Source organism: Lepus europaeus, chromosome 8, assembly GCF_033115175.1.
Source record: "Lepus europaeus isolate LE1 chromosome 8, mLepTim1.pri, whole genome shotgun sequence".
NCBI classification, from domain to species: domain Eukaryota; kingdom Metazoa; phylum Chordata; class Mammalia; order Lagomorpha; family Leporidae; genus Lepus; species Lepus europaeus.
The window spans coordinates 122,565,156-122,583,438 of NC_084834.1; the positions used below are offsets into that span (position 1 = coordinate 122,565,156).

The following is an 18,283-nucleotide window of genomic DNA, read 5'->3' on the forward strand; positions in this document are numbered from 1 at the left end:
GGACTAGAACCGGAGCCCATATGAGATACTGGCACTGCAGGCGGTAGCTTTACCTGCTACACCACAGTGCCTACCTCGCTCCTCATCTTTTATGAGTGAGAGAGCGGCAACCAGCAAGTAAGCATGAAAACTTGGCGGGCAGGGAGTCAGATGTTGACAAGGGTTATGCAAAACTGGAAGAGCGGAGAGTGCCAGGATAGGGGACTGCACGGCCAATATCACTCATCACGTAGGGTGGTAAGAGCGCCTCTCTGATAATGCAGAATTTCTGCAGGTGCCTGGCGAGGGCGAGAGAGGGATTTGTAGCAAGAGTTGCTGGCTGGGAGGGAAGGTCCCTGTGCTTGGAGAGCAGAGCCCAAGCATTTCGGGGGTGTGAGGGGCGCTCGCACTGCAACTGCACTGATCTGTTGGGTAATCGAGCGTCCTGTGGCCTGGCAGGTGAACCGTATTCGCAGGATTTGCCCTTTCACAGGGAAGAGGAGGGGCTGATGTTCTGCCCCGAAGCTCTGTGTGGAGCTGTGGCATCCCTGGTCTGGGGAGAGGCGCTCTGTGGGCTGCAGGGCTGACAAGTGGGAGGGTCCGGTGCTCCGCTCTCCGGTCACTGCGGCTGCAGCACCTCAGAGAGCTTCAGGAACTTGGCGGCAGCCCCGCTGCTTCTCCGATTGTGAACCCAGTCGCACGCTCTGGCGTCCTGTGTCCTGCTGGAGTCAGCAGGACCTGGCAAGGCGCGCAGTGTGGCTGCCACCTCTGTGCCCCTCCTTCCACTGCCCTTCCCCATGTACCCTAGCACGAAGCCCAGCAGTGCTCGTGCGTGTCACGGAGCTGGGAATGTGCACCTTCTGCCTCTTGCTTTTAGTTTCCCTGCAGCCTGTTTCCACTCCTCCCCAGACTGGGGTGTAGCTTCTCCCCTGGGCTGCCCCTGGATGTGGGGATCCGTGCACTTGCTTGTCATTTCCAGTAGAGAGCGTTCCCTCAGGCCCGTCCTCCCAGTCAGCATGGACATTTACGCAAGAATCAATCATGGCTTCTATCACACTTTTTAGAGTAATTTCTTTGCTTATATGTCTGTCTCTTCTTACAGACTGTAGGTCACTGAAGGCTGCCTTTGTAATCTAGGGCCCAGCCACATACAGGGCCTGACGTCAGTTTCCCTGCCCACTCACATTTAAGAATTTTAGATGCAGGGCTGTAATGATGACAGCTTTGATCAGATTAAACAAGAGGAGTATGTTAAGCAGTGATGTTAGCTTACTGTGGAGACACAGATGATGATGAAAACAACTGCTCTTGAATGAAAGGGGCTTTGTGTGCCAGACGCTAAACTCAGTGCTGAAATGCACCATTCCATTGTTCCAGAAGATAGATCTCATTAGGGATGGCTTTAAAACTAATATCTCCACGGATTCATCTTGTAGAACTCAATTTTAAAGATGCACGCAGCCTTGCACTATGGCCAGCTGGATCCTGGGAGAGTCAGTGGGGCCGGGAGGAGGAGAAAAGCTCCTTAGACAGGGACAGAAGTCACCCTTGTTCCTCCGAATTCCGTTTCGAAGGCACTGCTGCAGATGCGTAAGCTTGGCTCCGTGGCCGAGGTCTCCCGGAAGGAACACTGGACTCATTCATCATGTGGACGTGGCCTGTTGGCGGTTCAGGGGGCTGGTGGGGGAGCGAGCCGGGAGGCCGTGTGCGGCGGCGCCCCGTGCTGCCGTGAACTGCCACGAGGCCCTCGCTGACTGCCATCGCTCCTGTCTGGGGCCCCGCACGGGAACCTGGGAGCCCTGGGCACTTAGTGCACCCGGGGAGGCCTGCCAGTTAGGAAGGCTGTGGGCTAACTTTCGAGCAGGGATTCTCACTGCTCGTGGCTTTGTGTTTTTTTAGACAAGAAAGTATGTTATCTCCAGTGGATAACACTGCTTCCAGTGGCTGAGAAGTTCACTAAATTAGACTGACATAACACTTACGCTCCTCTACCAGTCTGGAATTTCCATAAGTGCAAAATCTTAAACAATGGTTTTTTGTCTTACAGTTTTCCTTTTTGTGTCACCAAATAGCTTTTCCCCCCATTTTGGGGGTGCTTGATTTTATTATTCTCTTAATTCTCAGTATTCTGTGCCAATTAAACAAATTAGATGTTTATTTAACCTGAATGCATACACCTGTCGGCAGGGACGACTCCATTAGTGCTGAAGAGCTCGCTTGGGGCTCTTCCAGCCCTGCTGTCAGCCAGTACACGGTGATTCTGAAGCTCTGTTTGTGGCTTTGCTGCAGTGACCCGGCCGCCAGAGCCCTGTGGGACACCCTGCTCAGCGCCAGGCACAAAGAGGCCGTGATGGAAGTGCGGAGACACCTGGTGGAGGCAGCCAGCAGAGAAAACCTGCCCCTCAAGATGAGCATGGGTAAGCCGCTTCTCTCCTGCTGGGGCCCTGGCGTGCTCGGTTACGCCTGCATGCGTCGAGGGACGGGTGTGAGCACCTTGCGTGGCAGGACCGGGAAGGCCACGTGCATACTGCCCTTGGGGCTCAGCCATGGCCCCATTTCTTAGACTCAACTTTGGGAACTTGAGGAGAGTTCTTGTTTACAAAGAACGATTCTTTTTGTTTCTTTGTTGATCTAGAATTAACACATTTGCTTTTTTAAAGATTTATTTATTTTACTTGAAAGTCAGAGTTACGCAGAGAGAGAGAGAGATAGAGAGAGAGAGAGAGAGAGAGGTCTTCCATCTGCTGGTTCACTCTCCAATTCGCTGCAATGGCTGGAGCTGTGCTGATCCGGAGCCAGGAGTCAGGAGCCAGGAGCCTCTTCCTGGTCTCCCACACGGGTGCAGGGGCCCAAGGACTTGGGCCATCTTCTACTGCTTTCCCAGGCCACAGCAGAGAGCTGAATTGGAAGTGGAACAGCCAGGACTTGAATAGGTGCCCATATGGGATGCCGGCACCTCAGGCCAGGGCGTTAACCCGCTGTGCCACAGTGCCAACCCTCATCTCTCTCTCTCTCTCTTTTTTTAAGATTTATTTATTTTATTTGAAAGGCAGAGTTACTGAGAGGCAGAGGCAGAGAGAGAGAGAGAGAGACAGATCTTCCATTTGCTGGTTCACTCCCCAAATGGCCACAATGGCTGGAGCTGGGCCTATCTGAAGCCAGGAGCTAGGAGCTTCTTTCGGATCTCCCATGTGGGGAAGGTGCCCAAGCTCTTGGACCATCCTCCACTGCTTTCCCAGGCCATAGCAGAGAGCTGAATCGGAAGTGGAACAGCCAGGACTTGAACAGGTGCCCATATGGGACGCCAGCACTGCAGGTGGCAGCTTTACCTGCTACGCCGGCCCCAAGAACATGTCTTAATTCTGTTCCCCTCCTACTCCTCTTTTTCCCCCACTTCCTTTCACCCCTCCCCCATTTACAGTGATGAAAGCTCTTTCGTTGTTTTTTTAAAATTTTTTAACTTGACAGAGTTATAGACAGTGAGAGAGACAGACATAGAGAAAGGTCTTCCTTCCGTTGGTTCACCCCCCAAATGGCTGCTACAGCCAGTGCGCTGCACCGATCTGGAGCCAGGAGCCAGGTGCTTCTCCTGGTCTCCCATACGGGTGCAGGGCCAAGCACTTGGGCCATCCTCCACTGCCCTCCCGGGCCACAGCAGAGCACTGGACTGGAAGAGGAACAACCGGGACAGAATCCGGTGCCCCAACTGGGACTAGAACCCAGGGTGCTGGCGCTGCAGGCGGAGGGTTAGCCTAGTGAGCCACGGCGCCGGCCCTTTCATTGGTTTTGAAGTAATGACTGGACTGTTGTACTGACAAAGTGATGGGACAGGTAGCAGCTGGCCCTCCCTCTTAGTGTGGGCACTTCCACCCCTCAAAGTGCTATCCTTTGTTCCCAGGGCATTCATTACGCACCCCAGGTTTCTCTCTCTTTTCACTTCCAGCTTTGTCTTTGGTGTTAAAAGGATATGGTTTTCTTTTTCCTTTTTTTTTTTTTTTGACAGTCAGAGTGGACAGTGAGAGACAGAGCAGAGAGAAGGGTCTTCCTTTTTGCCATTGGTTCACCCTCCAATGGCCGCCGCGGTAGGTGCGCTGCGGCCGGCGCACCACGCTGATCCGAAGGCAGGAGCTAGGTGCTTCTCCTGGTCTCCCATGGGGTGAAGGGCCTAAGGACTTGGGCCATCCTCCACTGCACTCCCGGGCCACAGCAGAGAGCTGGCCAGGAAGAGGGGCAACCGGGACAGGATCGGTGCCCCGACCGGGACTAGAACCCGGTGTGCCGGCGCCGCAAGGCGGAGGATTAGCCTAGTGAGCCGCGGCACCGGCTCCTTTTTTTTTTTTTTTTTTTTTTAATGTTATAGATTTATTTGAAAGAGAGAGTTACAAAGAGAGGGAGAGATAGAGAGAAAGGTCTTCTGTCCACTGATTTACTCATCAATAGCCGCAATGTCCAGAGCTGTGCCGACCCAAAGCCAGGAGCCAGGAGCTTCTTCCGTGTTTCCTGCACAGGTCCAGGGGCCCAAGGACTTGGCCATCTTCTATGCTTTGGAAGCCATAGCAGATCAGGACTTGAACTGGTGCCCACATGGGATGCTGGCGCCACAGGTAGAGATTTATCCCACTGCACCACAGCACTGGCTCCAGAAGGATATGAATTTAAAGGCCTTTTTCCTTTTGATCAAAAAGTCAGGTAGGGGGCAGCGCTGTGGAGTAGCGGGTTAACGCCCTGGCCTGATGCGCTGGCATCCCATATGGATGCCAGTTCGAGACCTGGCGGCTCCACTTCCAATCCAGCTCTCTGCTACGGCCTGGGAAAGCAGTAGAAGATGGCCCAAGTCCTTGGGCCCCTGCACCCACATGGGAGACCCAGAGGAGGCTCCTGGCTCCTGGCTTCAGATTGGCCCAGCTCCGGCTTTTGCAGCCAACTGGGGAGTGAACCATCATCGGGTGGAGAACCTCTCTCTCTCTCTCTCTCTCTCTCTCTCTCTGCCTCTTCTCTCTCTGTGTAAATCTGACTTTAAAATAAATAAATGAATCTTAAAAAAAAAAGTCTGAGGGGGCCGGTGTTGTGGCATAGCAGGTAAAGTAGCTGCCTGCGGTGCTGGCATCCCCTGTGGATGCTGATTTGTGTCCTGGCTGGTCCACTTTTCATCCAGCTCACTGCTAATGGCCTGGGGAAAGCAGCAGAAGGTGGTCAAGTGTTTCAGCCCCCGCCACCCACATGGGAAACACAGAAGAAGCTCCCGGCTTTAGCCTGACTGGGGATTGAGCCAGCCAAGGGAAGACCTCTCTCCTTCCCTCCCTCCCTCCCTCCCTCCCTCCCTCTCTCTCTCTGTAACTCTGACTTTCAAATAAATAAATAAATAAATAACTTTTTTAAGAAACAGGAGCACAGAATTAATGTTTTATTTTGATTTGCTATTTTTTTTTTTTTTGACAGGCAGAGTGGACAGTGAGAGAGAGACAGAGAGAAAGGTCTTCCTTTGCCGTTGGTTCACCCTCCAATGGCCGCCGCGGTTGGCGCGCTGCGGCCGGCGCACCGCGCTGATCCGATGGCAGGAGCCAGGTGCTTCTCCTAAAATTTTCATTTATTTATTAGAAACACAGAGAAAGACTGGCGGATAGAGAGAGGAAGAGAGAGTGGGAGAAAGCCCTCATCTGGTTCATTCCCCACGTGCTCACAGTGGCCTGGGCTGAGGGGACAGGGGCTCATCTGGGTCTCCAGGGGGTGGTGTGAGCCCAGTCACCTGAGCAATCACCTGCTGCCTCCCAGGTCTGCGTTAGCAGGAGGATGGAGTTGGACGTCAAACTCAGCACTCTGATGTGGAATGTGGGCATTTTAACCAGGGTTTTTAGCTGTCAGTCAAACCTCTTGCCCCCTACTGTTTTGATTTTAAAAAAGGAATTTGGGGTTTTGCCTCTGTGGCATAGTAGGTTAAGCCTTTGCTTGTGGCACTGGCATCCCATATGGGTGCCAGTTCAAGACCTGGCTGCTCCTCTTCCAATCTAGCTCTCTGCTATGACCTGGAAAGCAGTGGAAGATGGCCAAGTGCTTGGGCCCCTGCACCTGTGTGGGAGACCTAGAAGAAGCTCCTGGCTCCTGGCTTCAGACTGGCCCAGCTCCAGCTCTTGCAGCCAATTGGGGGAGTAAACCAGTAGCTAGAAGACTGACCTCTCTCTCTGTCTGTAACTCTGCCTTTTAAATAAATAAATAAATCGGGGTTGGCGCTGTGGCTCACTTGGTTAATCCTCCACCTGCGGCACCGGCATATGGCATATAGCCATATGGGTGCCGGTTCTAGCCAGTTGCTCCTTTTCCAGTCCAGCTCTCTGCTGTGGCCCGGGAGGGCAGTGGAGGATGGCCCAGGTGCTTGGGTCCCTGCACCCGTGTGGGAGACCAGGAGGAAGCACCTGGCTCCTGGCTTCAGATCGGCGCAGCGCCAGTCATGGTGGCCATTTGGAGCATGAACCAATGGAGCAAGGACCCCTCTCTCTGTCTCTCTCTCTCTCTCACTGTCTGTGACTCTGTCTGTCAAATAAATAAAAGAGATTTATTTTTTATTTATTTGACAGGCATAGTTAGACACAGAGAGACAGAGAGAAAGGTCTTCGTTCTGTTGGTTCACTCCCCAAATGCCGCTATGGCCGCCCACTGTGCCGATCTGAAGCCAGGAGCCAGGTGCGTCTCCTGGTCTCCCATGTGGGTGCAGGGCAAAGCATTTGGGCCATCCTCCACTGCCCTCCCGGGCCACAGCAGAGAGCTGGACTGGAAGAGGAGCAACTGGGACTAGAACCGGCTCCCACATGGGATGCTGGCTCCGCAGGCAGAGGATTAACCTACTGCGCCATGGTGCCAGCTCCATAAATAAATCTTAAAAAAAAATAAGAAAAGAAAAGGAATTTGCCTTTTTATTTGCAGTTTTAAAAACTATGCTAAATGATTTTATTAACAGAGAAATATTTCAGTACGTATACTGAGTCTTTTCACAGAGTTTGTTTTTGGAAATGTGCAAAAAATTTCCATGTTTTAAAATCTAAGATTTCTGTCTTGTCGTCTGCCCCTCGGTGCCCAGTGGACACCACTCGGGCACTGTCCTGGGTGGGGCCTTTTCTTTGCCGAGACTCAGCCCGTCTCGAGTTACTCACGGGCGCGACTCAGCCTGTCAAACTGAAGTAGAAGAAGCCTTGGGATGTGGAAGGCTGCGGAAATCGCTGGGAGGAAGCAGTTACCGGATCCCAGTAGGAAAAGGCACCATGACTGTGGTGGGTTGGGGACTGTCTGTGAGGGCTCTGAGGAACATGGCGACCACGATGGGAGAGAGGAGAGCCCACATCTCCTGACACCTTACCTCTGCCAGGGCCTCCTGATGAGATTCCGTGAGATAGGAATCCCACTTTTCAGATAAGGAAGCCGTAGCAGAGGACAGTGAAGTATGCTGCCAGCTGGGTGTCTGATAAGGAGCCAGGGAGGGATGGGCTGTGTGTTTACGCCGTCCTGCTTCTGTAGAACCAGTGCCACAGCCCTGCGTGTTGGTTTGGAGCAGAAACCAGCTGACGCTTGGTGCCTGTCCTGAAACTTCATCAGTAGCCCTTGTGCCCTCCCTGCTCCCCTTCCCTCATTTCTTCTCTTTCCACCGTCCTGGGTACTGGGACCTCTTACCAGTGTGTTACCGAATTCCTCACTGTGTTGGAGTAGGAGCTGGTACATACTGTAGAGCAGGGAAAGGGCGAATGCGCACAGTCTTTTTTTTTTTTTTAAAGATTTATTGATTTATTTATTTATTTGAAAGTCAGAGTTACACAGAGAGGAGGAGAGGCAGAGAGAGAGGTCTTCCATCCGCTGGTTCACTCCCCAGTTGGCTGCAATGGCCGGAGCTGCGCTGATCCAAAGCCAGGAGCCCGGAGCTTCTGCCGGGTTTCCCACGTGGCTGCAGGGGCCCAAGTACTTGGGCCATCTTCCACTGCTTTCCCAGGACATAGCAGGGAGCTGGATCAGAAGTGGAGCAGCCATGACTCGAACCGGTGCCCACATGGGACACCAGCACTGTAGGCAGTGGCTCTACCTGCTTTGCCACAGTGCCGGCCCCTGGGCAGGGTCTTGATGATGGGGTTAATTTATTTTGTGTTTCCGTGATAGAACCTGGTGATGCTATCACAGAGCATAAATCAGTTTTTATTGCTCATTTCAGGGCTCTTAAAAGATCAACAAACTTACTTTTCTAAAGGGCAGTATCTTCTAACAGCAATCAGAGGCTGACATTTTTTAAAAAAGCATGAGTAGCCCCATAAGGAATTCAAATTTAAATTTTTTTCTGTCAACCAAAAAAAAAAAAAAAAAAAGGAAACAAAGGTAAAATGGATTCTTTATTCCAAAACACCAGACGTTGGGGTGAAGTGAGGAGAAAAAAAGAAGGGAAGAAGCAGATGTGTGTTAGCAGCCTTTTATTGTAGGCAGAACCCAGGAGCTGGGCTCCAAGCACCCGCTCTCCGAGTGCCCGCACAGCGTCGCTGCCCGTCTCTGCTTTGTGTCACAGGCCAGGATTTCTCGTGTCTCTCTTTTCCATAGACAAACATCCATGTGGCCGTGACCAGTAAGAAAGCGACCTGTAAGCCTCACATGTAATAAAACATTGATATTTGAAAACGGCTTATCACTTGGCTTATCCTAAAACAGTCACGCTGTGCAATCCTACGTGGCTGGAATGCTTCTCGTAGCAATGTTTTCAGCTACAAAATGTGCTTTAAACGATGACTCTTTCCCCATCCCCTGCTGTAAATTCTCCTGAAGTGTAAATTTTTCTGACTGAGACAGAGGCTTCTGGTGTTGTTGAGACATTGAGCAGATTTTAATTCTAGTCTGAGGATTCACTTGCATTTAAATTCACCGAGAGGGATCCCTGGATGGAGACCTCAGCTCTAAACACAAAAGTTCTTAGTACAAAGTAAGTTCACATTAAAACATTATGAGCACCAAGGGAAATAAACATCATTCTCTTAAAGGATAAAAGTTTAATTGCTAAAATGAAAAAAAAAATCATTTTATCACGGCAGTATAAACACATGCCATCTCTCTGAGAGCTTGTTATTAAGTTGTCAGTTAACTAAGTAGATAGGTTCCAGAAAAGTGACTTTTACAGCACGGGAAGTAAATTGTGTTTTTCCCACTGGCTTTCATAATGAAAAATGTGTCCTGAACGTGAAGCGCACATGGACCCCAGGAAATGCATTTGTTTGAATGAGAAGCGACCGCTCACGGGAGAGTGAATGGAGACGGCTGTCGCACGGGAGCCCTTTCTCTGGAGGACTGCTGTGGCCGAGGTCCTCGCTGGCTTGGGCCGTGGCTCTGCAGACGGAGCTCACGCCCGTGTTTGACGGTGACAGGAAGCTGCTGTTAGAGCTGGAGTGAGACACATCTGTTTACGATGCTGTCTGCATTGCACGCTGCGGCCTCTGCTTCCTCGCTGGCTTCTTGCTGATTAATCCAGTGCAGTTTGGCTCCTGGCATTGTTGACTGAATTTCTGGAAAATTCGTTCTTTCCACTTCATTTGTTTCTGCTTTCTGTTGAATCTGTCTCTTCTGATAACAAGTCTTTCTTTATGTACAGTTGACAGTCGTTCAGTTACGGTCAGGTTCAGTTACCTCCTCGCTGACTGCTCACCATCCCCAGCCCCAGACCTCTGTGGTCACACTTGATAGACAGGTCTCTCGAGCTACATTTCTAGACAGGAGCCTGATCCATTACATCATGATACTTCTTTGTGTTTTTTTTTTTTTTTTTTCTTTTTCTTTTCCTTGTTTTGAGAAAGAGAGAGACAGAGACCAGCCACACTGGGCCACACTGAAGCCAAGGGCCAGGAACTAAATCCAAGCCTCTCACCTGGGTGGCAGGGACCCAGCTACTTGAACCATTGCCTGCTGTCTTCCAGGGTGTGCATTGCAGGCAATGAATTGGGAGCAGAGCCAGAACTAGAATCCGGGCACTCTGATATGGGGTGTGGGCATCCAACGCAGGTCTTACCTGATACACCCAGTGTCTTCTCCAGTACTACTTCTTCTTCTTCTTCTTCTTATTTTTTTTTTAAAGAGATTTATTTATTTATTTGAAAGGCAGGGTTACAGAGAAGCAGAGGCAGAGAGAGAGAGAGAGAGAGAGAGAGGTCTTCCATCTGCTGGTTCACTCTCCAGTTGGCTGCAATGGCTGGAGTTGCGCCGATCCAAAGCCAGGAGCCAGGAGCTTCCTCTGGGTCTCCCACGTGGATGCAGGAGCCCAAGGACATGGGCCATCTTCTATTGCTGTCCCAGGCCATAGCAGAGAGCTGGATTGGAAGTGGAGCAGCTGAGACGCCCATATGGGAAGCTGGCACTGCAGACTGGGGCTTCAACCCGCTGAGTCACAGTGCCGGCCTCTCCAGGACGTCTTACTTTGCTTTGATGTCCAAGTTCTGGGCACTCCAGTGTCAGCCTTAGCAACTCACCACCATTTGTCTTTTGAATTAAGTGTGATGAGTTCTTCGTGAAGACAAGCCTTTCCTTCCTTTTATCGTCACAGTTGTCTCCAGTTCTGAGCCACTGGCAAAGCCCTGGTTTGTTAACTTCTTTCCTAAAGTGTGAATTCCAGAGCTGAGCAAAGACGTGCCGTTCTGTTTTGGACCGTGCACTTTTGTTAATAAAGCTCCATGTGAGGTTTTGTTTGTTTCCCATCAATGCCGTACGCACAGCCATTTCCCACTCTCAACGTTTGGCAACACTGGCCTTGAAGCCCAGCAGTGAAGCAGACGTTTCTTGGGTGTGTGCTTTCCCGCCACATGGTCGGGAGTGCTGCACTTCCTGCTTTGGGTCCTTGAGTTCGTCCCGTGGTGGCTGGGCTGACAGCTGCGTTTTGGTCGCAGTTATAACTTCCGCCTTCGCCAAGGGGTGGGAAGATGGGGAACTTGCCAAACTGCAAGAAGCAGTAGATTAGAACCCATAAGAGCAGCACAGCCTGCGATGCTCGTGTAAGCTGATTGACAGGAGATCAGAAAGTCCGGGCGCCTGCTCGCTCGCTCTGCTGGTTAACTCCCACACGCCCTCGCCCTCGTTTGCTCTGAGTACAGCTGGGGGACCAGGGCAGGGGTTGAACTTTTCTGAAGTTCTGGGTGATGACAGTGTTTTGCAGTTTTCTCATTTAGTCCTGTGAGTTTGTTGCCTTTCACTCCTGTCTCACAGACGAGGGAAACTGAGGCCCAGCCAGGGTAAGCTTCTTTCCCAGGATTCCTGCACCTGCTGTCGCCATCTCCCTCTACATCAGGCCACAGTCTGCCTTCCGGCCGGCCCCTGCTGGGCTTGGCTGTAAGGGGTGCTGCAGGGGACTGCGAGGCTGGAGGGTAAAGAAGCAACTCGCCCTGTCCTGTTGGTGCCCTGGGCCCTTTCCCTCTGCCTCCTGTAGCAGCCAGGTCCAGTTTGCAGCTCTTCCAGCACCCCCCTCCCCTAGAGGCCAGCCCAGCTGAGCAGCTGTTCCCAGAGGGCCAGGGTGCAGCTCACAGGTCCCCAGGCTCGTGAGTTATTGCAACCCCAGCCTCCTGGGTTTGTTCTCTCCGTGGTGCTGGTGCTGGCTGCTCTGAGTCGCTGCCTCCCCGGTGTGTTTTGCTTTCAGCCGCCCGGCTCCCTTTCCTCTGTTGGAATAGCCGGTCTGTGTCCTGCTCGCTGGGCCTCCACGTGGCAGGCAGCTGCGAGTGAGCCAGGGAGCAAAGCTGGCTCTGCTCGACTCCGGCCTCAGGCCTCTTTCTAGATGGAGGGGTCAGACTGGGGCGGGAGCCGCAGCCACACAGCTGGACACACGGGATGACTGCCCACTCCCCTGCCCGCAAAGCCCTCTGATGGTTGCTGTTGCCTTAAGATAGTGTCGGAACGCCTGAGCACGATTCGTAAAGTCGCTGCCTTCTAGCCTCACCTCCAGCAGCGTGTCACCACCTGCTCCACTCTCCTTTCTCCAGCGTGAACTTCCCAGATCCAGGTCTCTGGTGCCTCGGCCCGGAATGCTTCCTCTGATTGTTCTCCACATCCACTGTCCAGCCTTCTCCACCTGTGCCACTGGAGGCCAACCCTGTGGGTGGCTTTGCCAGCTCAGCTGACCTTGCCTGTCGGTTGCATTTGCCAGCCGGAGGCATGGGTAGGGCATGTTGGGGGCAGGGAGGCGAGAATAGCTAGGGTGCTGTTGCTCAGCTTCTTCCCTGCAGGACGCCTTGGTTGCATCCCTCTACCCTTCCCTGTTGCCTTTCTTTTTCTATTAAGTATTTATTTATTTATTACTTGGAAGAGATGAGAGAGAGAGAGAGAGAGATTGAGAGATTTCCCATCTGCTGATTTACCTGCCAAATGGCTGCAATAGCCCAGTGTGGACCAGGTCAAAGCCAGGAGCCAGGAACTCCGCCTGTATCTCCTGTGTGAGTGGCAGGGACTGAGGTGCGTGAGCCCTCATGCGCAGCAGGAAGCTGGGTTGGCAGTGGAGGCGGGACTCCAGCCCAGTCAGCGGCTTCCCTCGCTGCGGCTCAACGCCTGCCCCCTCTTTGGCATTCTTCAGCACTCTTGCTTAGCTCACACTCTTAATTTTCACTGTTTGTTTGAATGTGACAAAATCAAATAGCTCCGTGGTATTATTAGTTTAAAACATTTAAAATTATTCTTTGTTAGAGAAAGAGAGATTATGAGAGAGATTGAGAATGCACTTCTCCTCTGGTTCACTCCCCGACTGTACAGACGGCTGGGGCTGGACCAGGGCTGAAGCCAGGAGCCAGGGTCTCAGTCCAGGTCTCCCACGTGGGAGGCAGGAAACCAGTTATTTGAGTTGTCACTGCTGCCTCCCCCGGTCTGCGTTAGTAGGAAGCTGGACTCAGGGCCTCTGGCTAGGAGTTGACGCCAGGTCCTTTGATGTGGGACACAGATGTCGTAAGAATTAGAAAAAGCACCCACTCTCTGAAAATAGTTTTGACTTTGCTGATGACCTGAAAGTGACTCGGAGACAGGCTGGAGGACATCTTTGGGAACGATTATTTAAAAGAACGCCATATTCTCTGGGGTTTAAGGTTGGAACAGTTTCTTAGGGACCGCTGGAGTCACAGCTGGATGTGCAAAAGGAGGCAAAGCTCGCTGTTTTCTGTATGTTGTCCATACATGGAGGTAATAGACCACTTCATTCATTCAAAACATAATTACTGTATGTGCTTACTGTCTCTTACGTTCTCCTAGACATACAGAATATTTTGTGGGGCCGGCACTGTGGCGTAGTGACGTAAGCCACAGTCGGTAGCACTGGCATTCCATATGGGCACCCGTTTGAGTCCCAGCTGCTCCACTTCTGATCCAGCTCCCTGCTAATGGCCTGGGAAAGCAGTGCAAGGCAGCCCAAGTGCTTAGGCCCCTGGGAGAAGCTCCTGGCGTTGGCTTGGCCCAGCCATGCCTGTTGCAGACATCTGGGGAGTGAACCAGTGGGTGGAAGATACTCTCTCTCTCTCTTCCTCTCTCTCTCTCTCTCTATCTTTCAGATAGATAAGATGAATCTTTAAAATATCAAAAACAATATTTTGCTTTCAAATGAACAAGTTATTTGTTTCTCTGTGTGCAAAAAGAAGCTTTTCGTACTTTCCAGCCTGGCAATGGTAGTGAGCTGATTTATGTGAAACATAGGGCTTTTAAAATTCAAGGTGACTGGGGCTGGTGCCGTGATGCCGCAGGTTAACACCCTGGCCTGAAGCACCGGCATCCCATACGGGCGCTGGTTCTAGTCCCGGCTGCTCCACTTCCAGTCAAGCTCTCTGCTATGGCCTGGGAAAGCAGTAGAAGATGGCCCAAGTGCTTGGGCCCCTGCACCCACTTGGGAGACCCATTTGGAACACCCATTTGGGAGACCCAGAAGAAGCTCCTGGCTTCGGATCAGCGGAGCTCTGGCAGTTGTGGCCAGTTGGGGAGTGAACCAGCGGATGGAAACCTCTCTCTCTTTCTCTGCCTCTCCTCTAACTCTGACTTTCAAATAAATAAATAAATCTTAAAAAAATAATATTCAAGGTGATCTTTGAAACAAGGATACAGCATGATGACATTATTATCTCCTGGGGGCGGGCGGGGGGGCGGGGATAAGGCACATTATCAAAGTAATGACAGGTCTCTGATGTAGGATTTGTTCCCCTGTCATCTTGAGAAATGGGTGGCTACAGAGATGGTTTCTAAGGGCTGGTAGAGGTTTGGATTTAGTTGCCTGTGCCTATGTTGACACCTAACCAGTGCACTCCTAAGGAAATCCATGTAATACGTGGTCACTGGAGGAGAGACGGTGGACTGAAGAAGAGCGCTGAGGCCGGAGCCCTTGCGGGATGCGTCCCTTCAGGGGATACGAGGGAGAGGAGATGGAGAAGCACATCAGAGGAGCTGTCACTGGGTTACGGTCAGCGGCGAGTCCTGGACAGGGCTTTCCTGGCCGCCTCTGTTCTCTGTCGCTCCTCTGCGGGCCGGCAGCCCGAGTCCTAGTGTCTCGTAAGCATCCCCCCTCTGCCTCCATGCTTCTCAGCGACGGCTCCGTATTTCTTTTTTTTAGGACATTTTTCTGCCACAGAATGTTTCTGGCACACAATATGAAAATTCCAAACCTGTGAACAGTATGATGATTAAGTCAGGCTTATTAGCATTTCCATCTTCTCCACCGTTAATTGTTTCCATGTGTTGAGAACCTTTGGCTTCTTTCCTGTTCTAGTTATCTGAGCGTATCTAATTGTGGTGGGCTGCACTGGGCTAGGGAACCCCAGGACGAAGTCCTGCTACCTGATTGTGTTTGGCACCCTCTCCATCCCCACCATCCCCCCCCTCAGCTCCCAGTGAGCTTTGCTCCCTGTCCTGTTCTGTGCCAGCAGCCTTCCTGGCTTCCACCAATGAGAGAGGACATGCAGAGGTCGTCTCTCTGTGCCTGGCTTGCTTCACTTAGTTGAACGACAGGACTTCATTCATCTCTGCAGCTGAATACTGTTCCATTGTGGATATGCACCACATTCTTTGTCCGTGCATTGTTGGTGGTGGTGCTTTGGTGGATTGTCTTAGCTGTTGGGAACAGTGCTACGATAAGTGGTAGAACTTCACATAGCTCTTTGATAGGACCTCAATTCTTTTGGATACTTAACTGGTAGTAACATTGCTGGGCTGTTTTGTAGTTAGATTTTTAGTGGTTTGAGGAAACTTCACACTGTTTTCCATGTGGCTGTACTTATTTATAGTGTGTTAAACAGTCTCCTTTCTATGTATTCTAACCAGCATTTGATATTTCTTGCCTTTGTTTTAAAAAAAATAATTGATTTGAAAGGTAGATTAACAGAAAGGGAGAGACATACACAGAGAGAGACTAGATGTCTTCCATCCAAATGACTTTAACAGCCAGGTCTGGGCCAGGCTAATGCCAGGAGCCAGAAACTCCATGTAGGGCTCTCATGTGGGTGGCAGGGACCCAAGGACTTGAGCCATCCTCCACTGCTTTCCCAGGCTCAATCACAGGGAGCTGGATCGGAAGTGCAGCAGCAGGACTTGAACTTGTTCCCATGTGGGATGCTGGCGTTGCAGGTGACAGCTTAACCCACTGTGCCACAGTGCCGGCCAGCCGCCCCATGTTTTTTACCTTTTTGAGAATAACCATTCTTACTGGGGTGATGTGATTTCTCATTATGATCTTGTGCGTTTTCCTAATGACTAGCAGTATTGAGCATTTTTTCATACTTTATGGCCATTTGTATGTCTTCTTTGGAGCAATGTCTGTTTAGATCATTTGTCTTTTTTAACATTGGATTTTCACTATATTTTTTTGCTATTGAATTGTGAGCTCTTTTTTTTTTTTTTTTTTTTTTTTACTTTTTGACAGGCAGAGTGGACAGTGAGAGAGAGAGACAGAGAGAAAGGTCTTCCTTTTGCCATTGGTTCACCCTCCAATGGCCACCACAGCCAGCGTGCTGCGACCGGCGCACCACGCTGATCCGAAGGCAGGAGCCAGGTGCTTCTCCTGGTCTCCCATGGGGTGCAGGGCCCAAGCACTTGGGCCATCCTCCACTGCACTCCCGGGCCATAGCAGAGAGCTGGCCTGGAAGAGGGGCAACCGGGACAGAATCCGGCGCCCCGACCGGGACTCGAACCCGGTGTGCCGGCGCCGCTAGGCGGAGGATTAGCCTATTGAGCCATGGCGCCGGCCTGAATTGTGAGTTCTTTATATGGTCTAGAAAATATTCCCTGTTGGGGGAATAGTTCATAAATGATTCCTCCCATCCTGTCTCTTGTCTCTATCCTGGTGTTTCCTAAGGTGTGCAGCAGCTTCTTAGTTCGATACATTCCTGTTTGTCCTTTTTCACTTTGGTTGCTTGTACTTTTAGTGTCTGAAAAGTCGTCATCTATCCTGAGGTGTTTCCTTTTTACTTTCTTCTATAAGTTTCAAATGACCGGAGATTAAACTTAGACCTTTCATGCATTTTGAGTTTATTTTCATATAGGGTAAGAGGGATAAAGTTTTATTATTCTAATAAATATTCAGTTTTCTCATCAGTATTTATTGACTGTTCTCTGTCAAAAATCAGATGGCTGCATGTGCATGGATCACCGTGGGAGTTCTTTCTTCTGTTCCATTGGCCTGTGTGTCTGTTTTTTGCCAGTACCATGCTTTGTTGGTTACTACAGCTTTGGAGTGTGTTTTGAAGTCAAGTACTGTGATGGATTGCTTTTGCTTTAACTATTCTGGCTCTTTTGTGGTTCTATATGATTTTTAAGATTGTTTTTCTATTTTTGTGAAAAATGTCATTAGCATTTTGATAGGGATTACATTGAAATCTTAGAGAAAACACATAGGTTTTCACTTTTTTTTTTTTTTTACAGATTTATTTATTTTATTTGAAAGAGTTACTCAGAGGGAGAAGGAGAGGCAGAGAGAGAGAGAGAGAGAGAGAGAGAGAGAGAGAGAGAGATCTTCCATCCGCTGGTTCACTCCCTAAATGGCCACAATGGCTGAAGCTGCACCGATCTGAAGCCACGAGCCAGGAGCTTCTTCTGGGTCTCCCACGCCTGTGCAGGGACCCAAGCACCTGGGCCACCTTCTACTGTTTTCCCAGGCTACTGGTTCACCCCCAAGATGGCTGCAATGGCTGGAGCCGCACTGATCCGAAGCCAGGAGCCAGGAGCTTCTTCCATGTCTCCCACAAGGGTGCAGGGGCCCAAGGACTTGGGCCATCTTCCACTGCTTTCCCAAGCCATAGCACAGAGCTGGATCGGAAGTGGAGCAGCTGGGACTCAAACCGGCACCCATATGCGATGCCAATTCTGCAGGCAGTGGCTTAACCCTCTACGCCACAGTGTCGGCCCCAGGTGTTCACTTTTCAGTTTCATTTGGCTATAGGTTTGTCAAACGTAGCCTTTATTGTGTTGAGGTGTATTTCTTGTATAACTATTGTTGAGAGTTTTAATCATGAAGGGAGGCTTGTCTGAAGACATGCTTTTTCTGCGTTTACTGAGATGCTCATATGGTTTTTGTCCTTTGTTCTGTTGAGCTACATTTACGTTTGTTGATTTCCATATGCTGAGCCGTCCTTGCAACCCCAGGATAAATCCCACTTGATCATGTTATATGCTCTTTTGGATGTGTTGTTGGATTTGATTTGCTACTATTTGGTTAGGAATCTTTACATCTATGGTCATCAGGGAGATTGGTCCATAATTTGTGTGTGCGTCATTGTCTTGTTTTGGTATCAGGATAATAGTGACCTTGTGGAGAATTTTTGAGAGACTTCTTTTTCAATTTTTTGGAATAGTTCTAGGAAATTGGAATTAGTGCTTGAAGTGTTTTGTATAATTCGGATGTAAAGCCATTATGTCCTGAAATTTTTCTTCAATGAGAGACTTTTTTTAATGGCAAAGAAGAGATTTACTTAGCTCATGGTCTTTGTGTTCAAGGCCAGGGCACTGACATCAGCTCAGTTCTGGCGAGGACCCTCTGTGTCGCTGCATCACATCCTATTGGATCACAGTGGTGGGAGTGTGTGAGGGCAAGTGCTTTGTCTGAAATAGGAGCAGCGGGAGTGGAGGGCCCGGGCTGCTCCTCTGTGACAACACTCTTGGGAGCACTGTGAGGTGGACTGGGAGGACCTCCCTTGAGTGCACGTCCCCACCAGGCCCCTGCTCTTAAGAGTCCCCCCCGCACTTCCCATTGCGCCCTCCTTGGGACCAAGCTTCTGACCACAGACCCCAGGAGACACTGCAGCCACCCCCAGATCCTCACATTCCCATGGTCCATCTCACAGTGCATTCATTCCACTCC

The 18,283-nt window shown here is 50.6% G+C and overlaps 1 protein-coding gene across 1 annotated transcript in view; it reads left to right on the forward strand.

Moving 5' to 3' along the window:
- SCFD2 (sec1 family domain containing 2) overlaps positions 1 to 18,283 on the forward strand; it is a 356,231-nt gene that overhangs the window by 57,737 nt on the left and 280,211 nt on the right. The window contains exon 3 of the mRNA XM_062198835.1: positions 2,269 to 2,396. Coding sequence (XP_062054819.1) covers positions 2,269 to 2,396 — 128 coding nt within the window. The remainder of the gene's footprint in view (positions 1 to 2,268; positions 2,397 to 18,283) is intronic.